General features: G+C 44.0%; 1 protein-coding gene across 6 annotated transcripts in view; it reads right to left on the reverse strand.

The window, feature by feature from the left end:
* Positions 1-18,675, reverse strand: part of CTNND2 (catenin delta 2) — a 1,866,736-nt gene that overhangs the window by 794,050 nt on the left and 1,054,011 nt on the right. For all 6 annotated transcript variants that reach the window (XM_033929835.1, XM_033929832.1, XM_033929833.1 and 3 more), the window contains one exon: positions 15,442-15,636. In XM_033929835.1, coding sequence (XP_033785726.1) covers positions 15,442-15,636 — 195 coding nt within the window. The remainder of the gene's footprint in view (positions 1-15,441; positions 15,637-18,675) is intronic.

An 18,675-nucleotide genomic window follows, 5' to 3' on the forward strand; every position in this document is an offset into this window, starting at 1 on the left:
GGGGGTTATGGGGTGTGCGCCCTGGGCAGGAGGGCCTGGGATCCCTCCTGCCTGTATTTGAGGGGGGGTGGGGGGTTCGGGATGTGTCTTCGGCAGGAGGGCTTGGGATCCCTCTGGCCAGTATTCGCGAGGGGGGATGATTGCCTACCTGCAGGAGAGCTTAGGATCCCTCCTGCTGGTTCTAGGTTCTAGGGGAGGGGGTGCCGGCATGAGGGCTTGGGATCCCTCCTGCCAGTGATCGCGGTTTTGTTGGGGCATATCTCTGATTAGGCATCTCCTGCCGCGCTCATTGCAGTAGGGGGTGGGCAGGTTGCCAGGGCTGCTGAGCTGATCGTGGAAGATGCGATCAGCTCAGTGGCCCCTATTCGGAACTTATATCTGTTTTGTCTTGGTCTAAGTCAAAACATATAAGTTCCAACTGAGCAACCTCGTTAAACTTTTGGTTATACTTGCTGTACGACTAAGGGCTCCCTTTACTAAGCTGCAATAGCAGTTTAAGTACGTGCTTAGTGCGCGCTGAATTGTCACATGAGCTAGACTTTAATGCCAACATTGAGCTGGTGTTAGTTCTAGCCACGTAGCGCGGAGCCCTAAGTCTAGGTCTGCGAACCTCCCGCCCGCCTCCTGCCCTTTACCCTCCTCCAAACTGATCAGATGACCACTGGATACATTAAAGTATGACCTCCTCACACTCCCCTACTGCTCACTAACTGCCTCCCACTCCCCCAAAAAAATCTGAATGAAAGAGTACATACCTGTCTCTAGAACAGCAGTTCTTGGTAAGGAAAAGCCTAGTAGAACATCACACAGGTGTCTTAAGTAACCTGGTGGATGGACTAGTGAACCATAGAGAGGAGGACCCAGGCCCATAAGCCACTCTAACCACAACATCTATGGTGTTGAGTACAAGTCCATTAAAACCATACTATACTGCCATATAGGTGCTACCTATAGCCATGAGGGCTATTGGGGTGGTAGACAGGTGGGTCTAGTAGGTTTTGGGAAAGTTTTGAAGGCTCAGCATAAATTAAAAGGGGCATATGATGAGATGTACTTCTGGTATTCCTTATGTGAAGTTCACAGCAGTGCCCTCTAAGGTGTCCCACTGCTCTATTGGTATGTCTGTGTGGCCAGTCCATCACAATGGCCACTCCAACACCCAAATGGTCTGGATTTGGATGTTTTCAACTTGGACATTTCTTTGGTCAACAATGGGGTATAAAGTTAGAGGTCCTAAAGTTGGATGTTCTGTCAGCCTAGACGTCTATATAGACAATTTAAAATATATATAGTGCTCCCCCACAAATTCACGGTCCCGGTCATTTGCAGTATTTTCCGACCGAGAAGGGGAGGCAAGAGTGGGCAGCCGGAGCGCCGGCAAGTGAAGAAAATCACTCGCTGTATGCTCCAATCGCCAGCCAGAAATCAGTAGTCCTCTCCAAACAGTGGAGCACAACTTTCCTGACATCCAATTTGTGCAAAATCTGCTATTGTTGCTTCGAACCTAAGGAACTATGTTGCTATGAGGGAAATGGTGGGGAGGAAGCTCAGAAACATCTTTAGGATGGAGACTATGGGAAGCACCTGGACCCTATTCAGGGACACCCTGCAGGAAGCACAGAGAATGTACGTCCCCAGTTTCAGGAAACGCTGCAAGAACAAGCGATCAAAGGACCCGGTTTGGATGTCAACAGAAGTAAAGAGGGCGATAAAGGACAAAAAGGTATCCTTCCGGAGATGGAAAAAGGACCCAACGGAAGAAAATCACCAGACGCACAGGAAATGCCAAAAGGAATGCCACCGGGAGGTTAGAAAAGCAAAGGGGGAATACGAAGAGGGGCTGGCCAGAGAGGCGAAAAACTTCAAGGCATTCTTCAGTTACGTTAAGGGAAAGCGACCAGCGAGAGAGGAGGTGGGGCCGTTGGACGATGGGGATAGGAAGGGAGTGATTAAGGAGGATAAAGAGGTAGCTGAGAGGTTGAACACGTTCTTCTCGTCGGTTTTCACGAGCGAAGACACATCTAACATACCGGACTCAGAGGAGCTCATGAGTGGGAAATAGGCTGAAAAATTGTATCACATAGAGGTAAGTAAGGAGGATGTCCTCAAACAGATAGACAGGCTAAAATGCGGCAAATCACCGGGCCCGGACGGAATCCACCCAAGGGTTCTGAAGGAACTAAGACAAGAAATAGCGGGCACAATCCAGCATGTTTGCAACCTATCCTTGAAAACTGGTGAGGTACCAGAGGACTGGAAATTGGCGAATGTCACACCTATCTTCAAGAAGGGATCGAGGGGTGACCCCGGGAACTACAGGCCGGTGAGCCTGACTTCAATTATAGGGAAGATGGTGGAAGCTATGATCAAGGACGGCATTTGCGAGCACATCGAGAAGAATGACCTATTGAGAACAAGCCAGCACGGATTCTGTAAGGGAAGGTCGTGCCTAACGAACCTTCTGTACTTCTTTGAGGGAATAAGCAGTCGGGTGGACAATGGGGAACCCATAGACATCATTTACCTTGATTTTCAAAAGGCTTTCGACAAGGTGCCACATGAAAGGCTGCTTAAGAAGCTGTGGAACCACGGGGTGGGAGGGGATGTGCACAGATGGATTAAGCACTGGTTGTCGGGCAGACTGCAGAGGGTCGGAGTAAAGGGTCAATATTCTGACTGGCGGGGAGTCACAAGCGGTGTACCACAGGGGTCGGTACTGGGGCCGTTACTCTTTAACATATTTATCAATGACCTGGAAAAGGAGGCAAAGTGCGAGGTTATAAAATTTGCAGACGATACCAAACTGTGCGGCAGAGTTAGGACCAGGGAGGAGTGTGAGGACCTACAAAGAGACCTGGACAAGCTAGAAGACTGGGCAAACAAATGGCAAATGCGCTTTAACGTGGACAAATGCAAGGTCATGCATATAGGGAAAAAGAACCCGTTGTTCAACTACAAATTGGGGGGGGGTATTGTTGGGAGACAGCAGACTTGAGAGAGACTTGGGTGTGCTGGTGGATGCATCACTGAAGCCATCTGCACAGTGCGCAGCAGCCTCGAAAAAAGCCAACAGGATGCTTGGCATCATAAAGAAGGGCATAACAACCAGAACACGGGAAGTCATCATGCCATTGTATCGAGCAATGGTGCGTCCACATCTGGAATACTGCGTTCAGTATTGGTCGCCGCACCTCAAGAAGGACATGGCGGTACTTGATTGAGTCCAAAGGAGAGCAACGAAAATGGTAAAAGGGCTGGAACACTGCCCATACGCCGAGAGGTTGGATAGGCTGGGGCTCTTCTCTCTGGAAAAAAGGAGGCTCAGGGGAGATATGATAGAGACCTTCAAGATCATGAGGGGCATAGAGAGGGTGGATAGGGACAGATTCTTCAGACTGAAGGGGACAGCAAATACGAGGGGGCATTCGGAGAAACTGAGGGGAGATAGGTTCAAAACAAACGCAAGGAAGTTTTTTTTCACCCAAAGGGTCGTGGACACTTGGAATGCGCTACCGGAGGAAGTGATCAGGCAGAGTACGGTACAGGGATTCAAACAGGGATTGGACGGATTCCTGAAGGATAAAGGGATCATGGGATACTGAGGGAGGAGCTGGGATGTAACACAAGTATAGAAAGCTAACCAGGTAATGAGTATAGAAACCAAACCAGGTCGTGCAGGTGCAAGACCGGAGGGTTAGGACTTCGATAGGAAGACAGGACTTAAATGAGAAACCAAGGTGGCAAGGGAGCCCCTTCTGATGATACAGACAGGTCGTGACCTGTTTGGGCCGCCGCGGGAGCGGACTGCTGGGCAGGATGGACCTGTGGTCTGACCCGGCGGAGGCACTGCTTATGTTCTTATGTTCTTATGAAGGAAATGCAGGCAACTAAACCTCTTGGGTGACCTGGAAGGCAGAAACCATCGGTAGAAAGGAAGGTACAGAATGGAGAACAACTCCTGCGTCCGGAATATGGAGAAAAGGTACCCTGCCACTGGAGTGGCTTGAAAGGGACATTCCCAAAGCCTGCGTATGAACAACGTTAAGATTCCATGAAGGGAAAAGATGATGCAAGGGAGGCCATAAAATGAAGCGCTCCTCTCATAAATCTGTTCACAGCTGGAAGAGCAGTAAACAAACTAGAACCTCTATGTGCTCAAAAGCACGGAAAGCCTGCACCCTAAACTTCAAGTGAGACCACTGCTAAAACCCTCTCTAGGCCTGCCAGAAGAAAAGCCTGGACCAATGAAATGGGAACCTTCTTAGGTTCCACCTGGTTCATAGCACACCATTGTGAAAATCCTTCCAGGCTGTGGCATAAGAAGCCATAGAAGAGAGCATCATTAATTACAAAAGTGTCGAGAAGACTACATCTGAAAAACTGTGCTATATCAAGGTGGAGCGCTTAATAGCCATGTTGCAGATGCTCCACGGACATCAGACCTGAACTGAGAAGGTAGCGATGAAGACAGAGTTGGAGCCTCCTGTCCCGCTGAAGAAGGACAAGATTCAAATAGCACAGACAATGAGACCAGTCCGTAGCAATTATAATCACTTGATTGGGATGCATCGCCATCCAGCAGATGACCTGACCACCCAGAGGCCACAGAGGGAACATAAAAAGAAGCTTGTGAGCCATCTAGGGCTGAAGCAAGGCATTCAGCCCTGAGCCTCCTTTCAGTTCTGTGACCAAAGAAGCACCTGACCCTTGAATCCTCTGCTGAAGCCATCAAACCCAGCAGGGGCTGCCCTCAATGCTGCACAAGTAGACGAAAAGCTGTCCCAAGAGGAATCATGTTCCCGGGTCTAGGACTGGTCGAATGAGGAAGGCAGCTAGCCCTGCAGTTTTGTTTTGGTTTTTTTGCTTTGCATTTTCACTGCAGTTTTTGTTGGTTCTTTTTGTTTTATCCCATACACCAAAACATAGTAAGTAACATAGTAAATTATGGCATGCAGTCTGCCCAACCGCAGACGCTCTAAAAATTAATCATTTAATTTAAATGGTCCTTTTTCTTAGATATTCCTGGGCCAGAAACCCAGAACTTTGCCCGGTAGTGCACTTAGTTTCTTTTTTTTTCTTTTTTAAAAAATTCTTTATTTATATTTCAATCATATTCACAAGATATTACTTCTTGTTACAGAAACACGATAGGAATAATGTTACCTCACATTACTTCAACAAGACCAAAAAACAAAACTTTTTTTATGATTTCTTATGCTTAAGAACTAATTTGGGTATAAGGGAGGGTGATATTTGATGTGAGTTAGAATTTGATGGTATATTAAGTGATGTTAAAGTAGAAAATGATTGTATCTTATGTTACACTTGTTGAAAGTTTTAAAAATGAATAAAGATTTATTTTTTTAAATAAAACCTTTTTATACCTTAATTAGATCACAATATGCAAGGGGAGATAAGGCAGGTATAATATGAGAAGATAAACAAAGAGGAAAATAAAACATTACAAATCAGGCTTAACATAATTCCTCTGCCATTTCCTTCAAATCCCTCAATTTGGAGCAATTCTTTTCAGCTCAAGAAAAGCTTTCAAGTGTTCGGGGAGAAAAAAATACATATTTTAGTTGCTTATATTTTACAACACACTTGCAGGGGTAAGCAAGTAAAAATGACGCCCCTAAAGATTTAAGGGCAAATTCTATAAGAAGCGGCCAAAAGTTAGGCGCCGATATAGGCACTGTTCAGCACAATTCAAGTAAAATTGGGTGCTGTTTAGTGAATTGCGCTGAGCGGCACCTATTTTGGAGGCGGCCATTACATAGGCCAGCTCTAGGCACAACTAAAAGTTAGGCGCCCATACGAGCGCTTAAGCACTCTTAAGAGCAGTGATTCTGTAAGAAGGCGCCTAACACGTAGCTACGCCTATTTTTTTGAAGGGCGCCTACATTTTTAGAGGCGCCTTGTTACAGAATCGTGCTTTCTTGAGAGGCGCCTATATTTCAATCAGTGCTGATTAAAAATCTTAATTGAGCTTGTTATTCAATTTAGATAGGCGCCTATCTAGTTGTGAGCCTCCGAAATAGGTGCCTAACTTTAGGCGCTGGTTACAGAATTTGGACCTTAGTCTCTTGTTTTAATTCGAGGAATTGCTTTCTGCGTTCTTGAGTATTCTTTGTGATATCCTGGTAGACCCATATCCGCTTGCCCTAAAAGACATTTTTTGAAACTCTAGAATACTGTTTCATAAATGCATCTATATCTTGCTTGAAGACAAAATATACTAATAGAGTTATTCTAGGTGTTTTCTCTGTTATGGGTTCTTCCAGGAAATCAGATAAGTTTTGCAAAGCAAGTTGAGTAGTTTGATATTCCTCTCCTTCCAAGCCCCCTTGGGGTTGTTTAACATTTGAAGGAAGATAATAAATTTTATTTAATGGTGGAATACTTTCTGCAGTAAATTTTAGTATTTCCAGGAGATATTTCTTAAACATGTCATAAGAGGATATCCCCAGAGTCTTGGGGAAGCTTAGAATTCTCACATTCAATCTTCTATTGAGGTTTTCAATATTTTCAATTCCTCTGTGTATTGACAAACTATCCTTAATCACAGTGTTCTTAAATTCTTGTAGAGAATTCATTTTCATCAAATCATTTTTTGTTTCAAGATTAATTTGTTCCAAAGTTTTAGTAATGTCATCAAGTTCTTCCCCCAAAATCTGTACCTCTTTAGATATTTTCTGGGTAACTGTATCCAGCCTCTTGAGCATTCCCCAAATTGCTTCCAAAGTCACCTCTCCGATGGGGGTCAATTCCCCAAAGATATTCTTCTTCAGTAAAAGATCATCTACTGTTTCCACCTCCTTCGGCAGGTTCACATGCTGCACCTTCGGCAGCTTTGTGTCCCACTTCCGCAGTAGCTGCTTTAGCCAGACAGGGAGGCGCAACTGGGGATAGGGGCGAGAGTGAGATCTCATGCCCCTGCGTGATTGGACCTTCTCCACCCTCTCACGCTGCGGGGCTTCCTTTGCCCGCTAGTGAGCAGAGCACAGGCAGGAATTGCTCTATCTGGAGCTGTTGAGATGGCTGCAAAGGCGTCAAGGAGGCTGGTGGCTTTACTATAGCCTTCCGTTTATGCAGCATATTGAAAAAAGGGAAAATGTATACCGGCAGTTCACATAGCTTGATCTCAAAGCTGCCTGGTAAGTGCCGCCATCTTAGCCACTCCCCCAGTGTACTTAGTTTCTATCTACTGGAGTCTCCATCAAAACTTACTCCAGCTCATTAAACCATCCCTGCCACCGAAGCCCTCCCCAGCCCATCCTTAAATAAATGGCCATAAATGGGATACAGACTATGCAAGTCTGCCCTGTACTGGCCTTAGTTCCCTCAATATAAACCCATTAATTTCTGATTAGGGATCCTCTGTGTTCATCCCACACTTGTTTGGACTCTGTCACTGTTTTTCTCTCCACCACCTCCCTCGGGAGCGCATTCCATGCATCAAACACCCTCTCCGTAAAGAAGAATTTCCTAACATTACTCTTGAGTCTACCACCCCTCAACCTCAAATTATGCCCTCTGGTTTTATCATTTTCCTTTCTCTGGAAAATATTTTCTTCTATGTTAATACTTTTCAAGTATATGAACGTCTGAATCATATCTAACCTGACCCTCCTTTCCTCTAGGGCAGTGTTCTTCAACCACCGGTCCATGGACCAGTGCCGGTCCACAGAAATTTCCTGTCGGTCCACAGGGCCAGCACGTGCATCAGGCCCAAAACAGTGTTCTTCAACCGCCAGTCCACAGTGCGATCGGTGCGTCGTTATCTTCGAGCCAGCTCCCTCTTCCTAACTGATTCAGTGCACAAAGTCATGGGCAGTGGCTCCTACGGGCATCCTGCGCCTGAACCGGAAGCTTTCTCTGACGTTGCAACGTCAGAGGGAAGGTTTCCAGATGAGGCACGGGACGTGCAAGGTGCAATTAGTACTATTATGGGGGCAGGGTCTGGGGTGGAGATTGGGTAAAGATGGGTGGTGTCTGGCCCACGACTTAGCCCAGTGTTCTTCAATCGCCAGTCCACGGACTGACGCCGGTCCACAAAATAATTATTTTATTTCTGCCGGTCCATAGGTGTAAAAAGGTTGAAAAACACTGCTCTAGGGTATACATATTCAGGGACTCCAGTCTCTCTTCATACATCTTTTGGCACAAGCATCCTACCATTTTTGTCGCCTTTCTCTGGACCGCTTCAAGTCTTCTTTTGTCCTTTGCCAGATACGGTCTTCAAAACTGAACACAATACTCAGCTTGACCTTTCTTGGGCTCCGCTTCATGAAGTCACTATGTAAATCGCTTGTTTATTCTTTCCAAAATTACTAAGAACATAAGAACATAAGCAATGCCTCTGCTGGGTCAGACCTGAGGTCCATCATGCCCAGCAGTCCGCTCACGCGGCGGCCCAACAGGTCCAGGACCTGTGCAGAAATCCTCTATTTATACCCCTCTATCCTCTTTTCCAGCAGGAAACCGTCCAATCCTTTCTTAAATCCCAGTACCGTACTCTGCCCTATTACATTCTCTGGAAGCGCATTCCAGGTGTCCACCACACGTTGGGTAAAGAAGAACTTCCTAGCATTTGTTTTGAATCTGTCCCCTTTCAACTTTTCCAGATGCCCTCTTGTTCTTTTATTTTTTGAAAGTGTGAAGAATCTGTCCCTCTCTACTCTCTCTATGCCCTTCATGATCTTGTAAGTCTCTATCATATCCCCTCTAAGTCTCCTCTTCTCCAGGGAAAAGAGACCCAGTTTCTCCAATCTCTCAGCATATGGAAGGTTTTCCATCCCTTTTATCAGACGTGTCGCTCTCCTCTGAACCCTCTCGAGTATCGCCATATCCTTCTTAAGGTACGGCGACCGATATTGGACGCAGTATTCCAGATGCGGGCGCACCATCGCCCGATACAACGGCAGAATAACTTCTCTCGTCCTGGTTGTAATACCCTTCTTGATTATACCCAGCATTCTATTCGCTCTCTTAGCGGCCGCTGCGCACTGTGCCGTCGGCTTCATTGTCATGTCCACCATTACCCCTAAGTCCCTTTCCTGGGTACTCTCATTCAATAACATCCCTCCCATCGTATAGTTGTACCTCAGGTTTCTGCTTCCCACATGCAGTACTTTACATTTCTCAACGTTGAACTTCATCTGCCATCTCGTCGCCCATTCCCCTAGTTTATTCAGGTCCCTTTGTAATTCTTCGCAGTCCTCTTTAGTCCGAGCTCCACTGAATAGTTTGGTGTCGTCTGCAAATTTTATTATCTCACACGTCGTCCCTATTTCTAGATCATTTATGAATATATTAAATAGTAGTGGCCCGAGCACCGAGCCCTGCGGAACACCACTTGTGAGTTGTGACCCTCTTCCAGTCCGAGTAGTGGCCCTTCACCCCTACCCTCTGTTTCCTACCCGCCAACCAGTTTCTGATCCATCTATGCACATCTCCGTCCACCCCATGGTTCTTCAGTTTCCGGAGTAGACGCTCGTGAGGCACCTTGTCAAAGGCTTTTTGGAAATCTAGGTATACGATGTCTATGGGGTCTCCTTTATCCGTCCGTTTGTTGATTCCTTCGAAGAAGTGCAATAAGTTAGTTAAGCACGATCTCCCCCTGCAGAAACCATGTTGGCTTGGTATCAGAAGTTCATTTCTTTCCAAATGTTCATCGATGTTTTCTTTTATCAGCGCTTCTGCCATTTTCCCCGGAACCGAGGTCAGACTCACAGGTCTGTAGTTTCCCGGGTCACCTCTTGATCCCTTTTTGAAGATGGGCGTGACGTTGGCTATCTTCCAATCCTCTGGTATCACACCTGTTTTCAGGGATAGGTTGCAAACTTGCTGCAGTAGTTCTGCTATCTCCTCCTTTAATTCCTTCAGAACCCTTGGATGGATTCCGTCTGGACCCGGGGATTTGTCAGTTTTTAGTTTAGGACTAGGGGCCATGCAATGAAGCTACTAACTGGAGAAAATATTCCTTCACTCAATGTGTAATTAAACTGTAATTCTTTGTCAGAGAATGTGGTGAAAGCAGTTAGCTTAGCAGGGTTTTAAAAAGGTTTGACCAACTTTTAAAAAGAAAAGTCCATAAGCCATTATTAAGATGGATGAGGAAATCTCCTGCTTATTCCTAAAATAAGCAGCATGCATAAACCAAATCCAGCCAATATGTAGGCAGTCCTATCTTAATATGGTTCACCTTATGTGGTTAAGTGCCAAAAATTGTGTTTAACCTTAAAAGTGTTAAGTGGACATGTATATCCAGAGAGTTAATGGCAGTGGCCAGACATAGGGCTAGAGTCACTAAAGTCAGCGATCATTGCTAAATCTATTTTCACAGGTTTAGTGACGATCGCTGCTAACCGACCCGATTCACTAAATGGCCCACCGTGTGTTTTTTCCCTCGATCGCCCATTTTCCGATCCAGTCATGCAAATTAACAAAACCCCATGCTTACATTGCTTGGCTATTTAGCATCGGGTTTTACCGATCCCAAAGCCTGTTACTGTAGGCCTGTTGGTAACTGTCACAGACAGGTCTGCCTCAGGTGCGCGCACATTGAGCAGGACATGCTTCTTGGTGCATGAATGACTATGTCCACCTTTAATCTTAGCTCCTAATCAACTCCTTTTATTTATTTGGCCTTCATCTTCTTATTCGTGCTCCTCGTTCTAGGAGTGGAGAGTGTGTATTTTTGCAATAATCAATTAGTGTGTCATAAATGCTGTGTGAGCCCTTATTACCTACAAAAGAGGTGGCAGTAAAGACTTATGCGCTAATTTTTGTTAATGACCACATATCAACGGCAGCATTGGCTCTATGTCCATTAATTTTGGAAATAGCTGCCGTAGAAATAGCCTTAATACACAGGGAAAACTCATGTAAGGGTGTGGTAAGGCAACTTTCTACCACAGCTTTGTAAAAAGACTCCTGTGTGTGGTGTGGTGTGGTATGCTCATCAATAAGCATTACACTACATACCTCTATGAAAATGGACTTAAAAAGCTGTTTATTTTCTTCTTTTTATAGACAGGTATGTTAAAATGACATCTTATTTATATTTTAGGAAATTAATGAAAGTTTATTTGGAAGATTTTTGGAAAATTGATGATTTACATAAGAACATAAGAAGTAACCTCCGCTGAGGCAGACCAGAGGTCCATCCTGCCCAGCGGTCCGCTCCCGCGGTGGCCTATCAGGCCTAGTTGCCTGAATAGTGTCCCTGACTAATTTTGTAACTAATTTTGTAATTTTGTAACTAATTTTGTAACTGCCTCTAATCTAATCTATTACCTACCTTTACTCCTATCTGTATCCCTCAATCCCTTTGTCCTCCAGGTACCTGTCCAGACCCTCTTTGAAGCCCTGTAGCGTATTCCTGCTTATCACATCCTCCGGTAGCGCGTTCCATGTATCCACCACCCTCTGAGTGAAAAAGAACTTCCTGGCATTTGTTCTAAACCTTTCCCCTTTCAATTTCTCTGAGTGCCCCCTTGTACTTGTGATTCCCCGTAATTTAAAAATCTGTCCCTGTCTACTCTTTCTATGCCCTTCATGATCTTGAAGGTTTCTATCATGTCTCCTCTAAGTCTCCGCTTTTCCAGGGAGAAAAGCCCCAGCTTCTTCAGTCTGTCAGTATATGAGAGGTCTTCCATACCCTTTATTAGCTTAGTTGCTCTTCCCTGGACTCTCTCAAGTACCGCCATGTCCTTCTTGAGGTACGGCGACCAGTACTGGACACAGTACTCCAGGTGCGGGCGCACCATTGCACGATACAGTGGCAGGATGATTTCCTTCGTCCTGGTCATGATACCCTTCTTAATGATGCCCAACATTCTGTTTGCCTTCCTTGAGGCTGTGGCGCACTGCGCCGACGCCTTCAATGATGTGTCTACCATCACTCCCAGGTCTCTTTCAAGGTTACTCACTCCTAGCGGTGATCCCCCTATTTTGTAAGTGAACATCGGGTTCTTTTTCCCTACATGCATGACTTTGCATTTCCCTATGTTGAAGCTCATTTGCCACTTTTTGGCCCACTCTTCCAGCGCTGTCAGATCTTTTTGGAGATTTTTGCAGTCCTCATTGCTTTCAATCCTGCTGTATAATTTGGTGTCATCCGCAAATTTAATAACCTCACATTTTCTTCCTGCTTCCAGGTCGTTAATAAATATATTGAACAGGAGCGGTCCCAGTACCGACCCCTGCGGAACTCCGCTCGTGACCCATTGCCAGTCTGAGTAATGGCCCTTTATTCCAACCCTCTGTTTCCTGTCCGCCAGCCAGTTTTTGATCCATCGGTGGACCTCCCCTTGCATCCCGTGGTTCCATAGCTTCCTTAGCAGTCTTTCATGTGGTACCTTGTCGAAGACTTTTTGGAAGTCAAGGTAAATGATGTCTATAGATTCCCCTTTATCCACCTGGCTGTTTACCCCCTCAAAGAAGTATAATAAGTTAGTGAGACATGACCTGCCCTTGCAGAAGCCATGCTGGCTCGGCTTTAGCTGCCCAGTGTTTTCGATGTGTTCCCAGATGCAGTCTTTAATCAGCGCTTCCATCATCTTTCCTGGGACCGAGGTCAAGCTCACCGGCCTGTAGTTTCCTGGGTCTCCCCTTGAGCCTTTCTTGAAGATGGGCGTGACATTTGCTATTTTCCAGTCTTCTGGAATCTCTCCAGTTTTTAAGGATAGGTTGCATATTTGTCTAAGTGGCTCAGCTATTTCGTTCCTTAGTTCCTTGAGTACCCTTGGGTGAATGCCGTCCGGACCTGGCGATGCATATTTGTCTAAGTGGCTCAGCTATTTCGTTCCTTAGTTCCTTGAGTACCCTTGGGTGAATGCCGTCCGGACCTGGCGATTTGTCGCTCTTTAGCCTATCTATCTGCCTGAGGACATCCACTTTGCTTACCTCTAGTTGGACCAGATTTTCATCCTGATCTCCTTTTACGATCTCCTCGGGTTCCGGAATGTTGGTTGTGTCTTCCCTCGTGAAGACTGAAGTGAAGAACTCATTTAGCCTGTCAGCTATCTCCTTTTCCTCTTTTACCACTCCTTTTCTGTCTCCATCATCCAAGGGTCCCACTTCCTCCCTTGCTGGTTGCTTCCCCTTGACGTACCTGAAAAATGATTTGAAGTTTGTTGCTTCCCCCGCCAGCCTCTCTTCATATTCTCTTTTTGCTTTCCTAACCACTCGGTGACACTCCTTTTGGTGTTTTTTGTGCTCCTTTTGGTTGTCCTCTGATTTGTCCTTTTTCCATTTTTTGAATGATGTCTTCTTGTCACTTATCACCCTTTTCACTGCATTTGTTATCCACACTGGGTTTTTGTTCTATTTTTTTTGCACCCTTTCCTGAACTTGGGGACGCACAGGTTTTGTGCTTCGTGCACCATGCCCTTGAGTAAGGTCCAGGCTTTTTCTACGGACTCCATCTTCCTTGCGGTGTCGTTGAGTTTCTTTCCCACCATTTTCCTCACAGCATCATAATTCCCTTTTTTGAAGTTCAGTGCTGTTGTAGTTCTTTTCACCTTTGATGATCCAATTTCTAGCCTGTACTGTATTTCGCTGTAAATTATTCAGTCCTCTTTTATTTTGTTAATTTGTTAATTGCACTGATCTGCAAGGTTTTGTGGTATATATATATAGATTTTATGTTATGTTATGTTTTACTAAAGTTCCAAAAATAAGCATTCTTTGTTTCTATATGAAAGACACAACATTATTTAATCTATATATATATAAAATCGGAGGTATGTATGTGTGTATGTGCCGCGATCACGCAAAAACGGCTTGACCGATTTGAACGAAACTTGGTATGCAGATCCCTCACTACCTGGAATGATATGTTCTGGGGGTCTCGCACATGTGGGTGGAGCTACAAACATAAAATCAGATTTCACCCATTCATGTCAATGGAAAAAATGTAAAAAGCTGCCATTCTCACAGTAATTCAAAAACGGCTTGACCGATTTGAACTAAACTTGGTATGCAGATCCCTCACTACCTGGGGTGATATGTTCTGGGGGTCTCACGGTCCACCGGCACACGTGGGCGGAGCTACAAACAGAAAATCAGATTTCACCCATTCATGTCAATGGAAAAAATGTAAAACGCTGCCATTCTCACTGTAATTCAAAAACGGCTTGACCGATTTGAACGAAACTTGGTATGCTGATCCCTCACTACCTGGGGTGATATGTTCTGGGGGTCTCGCGGCCCACCTGCACACGTGGGCGGAGCTACAAACAGAAAATCAGATGGCTTGACCGATTTGAACGAAACTTGGTATGCAGATCCCTCACTACCTGGGATGATATGTTCTGGGGGTCTCGCGGCCCACCTGCACACGTGGGCGGAGCTACAAACATAAAATCAGATTTCACCCATTCATGTCAATGGGAAAAATGTAAAAAGCTGCCATTCTCACAGTAATTCAAAAACGGCTTGACCGATTTGAACAAAACTTGGTATGCAGATCCCTCACTACCTGGGGTGATATGTTCTGGGGGTCTCGCGGCCCACCTGCACACGTGGGCGGAGCTACAAACAGAAAATCAGATTTCACCCATTCATGTCAATGGAAAAAATGTAAAAAGCTGCCATTCTCACTGTAATTCAAAAACGGCTTGACCGATTTGAACTAAACTTGGTATGCAGATCCCTCACTACCTGGGGTGATATGTTGTGGGGGGTCTCATGGCCCACCTGCACACGTGGGCGGAGCTACAAACAGAAAATCAGATTTCACCCATTCATGTCAATGGAAAAATTGTAAAAAGCTGCCATTCTCACAGTAATTCAAAAACGGCTTGACCGATTTGAACGAAACTTGGTATGCAGATCCCTCACTACCTGGGGTGATATGTTCTTGGGGTCTCACGGCCCATCTGCACACGTGGGCGGAGGTACAAACAGAAAATCAGATTTCACCCATTCATGTCAATGGAAAATATGTAAAAAGCTGCCATTCTCACAGTAATTCAAAAACGGCTTGACCGATTTGAACGAAACTTGGTATGCAGATCCCTCACTACCTGGGGTGATATGTTCTGGGGGTCTCGCGGCCCACATCTCTATGTTGCTTGCTCAAGGGTGGGTTCACCCAAGAATTTATATGTTCTTGCTCCAGGAGGTGAAACTAAAATTGTTGTTTATAATCACGTTTTTCGTTAGTTGTATTGTATTCATTTTGTCAAATATTTCACATTATAATTTGAATATTGTACTTTTTATTAAGCTGTAAAAAAATGCTTTCATTCACCACTATAAAGTATCTTTATTTGAATCCATTTACAGTGTTATTGCTATAATTAAATACCTGTGCAACGCCAGGGCATCAGCTAGTATTTGCAATAAAATCTAAGCATTCATTCCACAGTTCAAAGAGAGGCAGCCTGTGCCCAAAGTGTAAAAACCCAATAAATAATCCTTCTCCTGTACCTGTGCTAGTCCGGTACGTGGCTGTGTGGGCTGGCTGAAGAGGGTCTCCTTGGCTTTGGCTGAGACTCCTCATAGGGGGCTTCTGGTATACTCTGTCTTCATAAATGGGGCCTATGTGGTGCTCTGGAGACTGTAGGGACCGTAGCTCTGACCCAAGGTGGCTGTGCTGGCTACTGTAAGATGCTCGAGATCCAGCTGCAAACAAAGTCAAAGAGGAAATTAATGGGGGAGGCAAAAGGAGAGAAAAAAACACACACAAGGGAACTTTTAATCTAAGATACTTTGTGAAAGTATCATTCTTTTTAACTTGTTTTAGCAAACAAAATTAACCTCAACACCCAAATTTGATGAAAACATTAAAAGAAAATATAGATCACAGTTAGCCAACTTATCACCCAGCTATCTGTTATTGCTCTAAAACCCGATTTCCATGTGATGATTTCTTACACATAAAGACAACTAAAATACTACAGCTTCTGTCCTAAAACCACTGAAAGAATGAGTCTATCAGGGATAGGACAGAAAAGCTTCCAGAAAGGTTCTCGGTCAATTCTCCAGCTCTGAAATCCTAAATGCAATAGGCTAATCAAGGCAGAAAATTTTGTTTTATTTATTTTATTGACTTCAGATTTACTTTTAAAACACAAAAGTCTGTGGCTTACCATCAGTTTTCCGAGTTGTAGAAGCAAGATGCATCCTGTACTTTCTACCACTAGAGGTGAACATATTAAATATATCTCCAGGAAATATTCTTAGTTTAAAAGGTATAACGGAAGACAAAGAAAAAATATATAATTGCCCCTTTTCCTTGTGTAAGGAAGAATGCATTTCTATTACTATTACACTGCCTTAAAAAGCAATTTCTTATTCTTAAACTCTTTAGATCACTGCATCTCCACTTAATCTTTATGCTCTATTACCCTCTTACACATCTTTTATGCCGAAGGAATACCTATTCTCATCCAGTCATTGCTTCACTCTGTATTTAGTATGAACACACTAGAAATCCTCTCAGAAAGCACAACAAATTTGAATCCATCACTCATTTTTTATGCTTGTTTGGGCTTGATGAATGAAAAATACATTTTCCTATTAAGTCCTGCCAATATGGAGTACACTACCCCAAAGAGCACAATTTAAGCTGCCTTTTCAACCAAATGCATACAAGTATTTTGCATATTATGCTGCAATGCAGGAAAAATAATAAAATGCACACACAAAAACTAATTAGTTAATGGACTCCACTGTGATCAAAGTTGAGGAAACTATATTTTTCTGTTAAAAGAAATTTGAACAACAAGAACTGGAGAATATTTATATCTTTTCTAATTGACCAACAATGGAAACAGCAATGAGACCAGCCACAACCACCGAGAGCACTCAGACCCGATCCTACCAAGAGTGTGAACTCTTCCCCCCCTGCAATCCGCTAAGAAGATCGACTATCGACTATTTGAACAACAAGAACTGGAGAATATTTATATCTTTTCTAATTGACCAACAATGGAAACTTCATATGACAACAGATAAAGACCACAAGCCACATTAATCCCGCCCAGTTGATTTGTGCAGCAATATCACAGACATTGATTGATCCTTTTCTTTTTCATTCTGCTTGCTTGAAGAAATTTATCTTAATAATAATAATAATAACAACTTTATTTTTGTATACCGCATTACCATGGAAGCAGTGGCATACCTAGGGTATGTGGCACCCGGGTAACCCATAATTTTTTGACCCCCCCCCCATGTAAAAAAATATTTTTTGTAATAACCATGAAACTGAATAAAATGGTCATAATAGAAACAGGCAGTGAAAATTTTCTTTTATTGAACCTCATATATGTAACCATTATTCCAAACATACCATAACATAACATAAATTATGTCTGAATTGTCATGACATCAGAAGTACATATGGAGTAGTTGCAGGTGATGCTTGGGACAGTTCTGATTGTGTTAGTTCGGTTTTATGTGTTTTTTGAATAGAAGGGTTTTTATTTCTTTTCTGAAGGTTTTGTAGTTTGTGGTCGAGGTCAATAGGTTGTAGAGTTGGGGGTCGAGTGTTGCAGCTTGAATAGCTAGTAGGTTGTCAAACTATTTTTTTCTTTTGACGTTTTTGGTTGGAGGGTGTGTGAATGGTGCGTGAGTTCTCCTATGTCTGGTTGAGGTGGATTGAATTATTTAGCTGAAGAATTTAGTTACCCCCCCATTCCACACACATTAATTCTCTTCCATTTTTGTTCCCATTATAAAAAACACTGATAAGTTCTTAGAAAAAAAATACATTAAAATAAGAAGTGAAAACAAAGGCCCCTACAGATGAGAACATAACATAAGAATAGCCTAACTGGGTCAGACCAATGGTCCATCATGCCCAGTAATCCATTCTCATGGTAGCCAATCCAGGACACTAATACCTGGTCAAAACCCAAAGAGTAGCAACATTCCATGCTACCGATCCAGGGCAAGCAGATGTTTCCCCCATGTCTTAATAGACTATGGACTTTTCCTCCAGAAATTTGTCCAAACCTTTCTTAAAACCAGCTACGCTATCTGCTTTTACCATAACTTCTGGCCACTTCATTTTTAAGCTGAGATCTTTCCTTCCAAACAGAGACTTTGCTAGATGTCAAATACAGCACAAGGTAACTTCACACGGACTTAGCTGTGCACGAAATGTGAATCTCCTCATACACCCACCATATAGTGCAAAAATGTGCAAAGGTCTGTTTTTTTCTTTCGATCACTACATAGACTAATGCCACACAAGCAGCGCTGTTACAAACTTATTCTGTAGGTCAGTGCTAAGGTTAACAAAGTTTCCTTCCTTGGACCAGAAGGAGATACTGACAAACCACTGGAAGAGATCCCAAAACAACTACCCAGGAACAACACCCAAAGACCCACTCAGTGTGTGAACCAGTTGAGTGGAGTGGACTAACTGGGGGGTGGAAATGGGCCCGAGGTTTGCTCAGCAGAATTTCCCAGATCACCTCTTCCTCTCAACAGATTGACACGCTGCCACCACCACCACTAGGAACACCTCACCAGGTAGGCCAGAAATGTTATAAACTTTATAAAACACATTATTATATTTTCTTATAAAGCACATATTTTAACTGAACTCTCTGACATCCTCAGCCTTGCCATTCACAAAAATAGAAGGAAGAAAAGTTCCCATTTCCTGCTGTCTCATGTCCCCGGCCTATACAATATTTTTCTTCTGCAGAG

The sequence above is a fragment of the Geotrypetes seraphini genome, chromosome 2 (assembly GCF_902459505.1).
Source record: "Geotrypetes seraphini chromosome 2, aGeoSer1.1, whole genome shotgun sequence".
Taxonomy (NCBI): domain Eukaryota; kingdom Metazoa; phylum Chordata; class Amphibia; order Gymnophiona; family Dermophiidae; genus Geotrypetes; species Geotrypetes seraphini.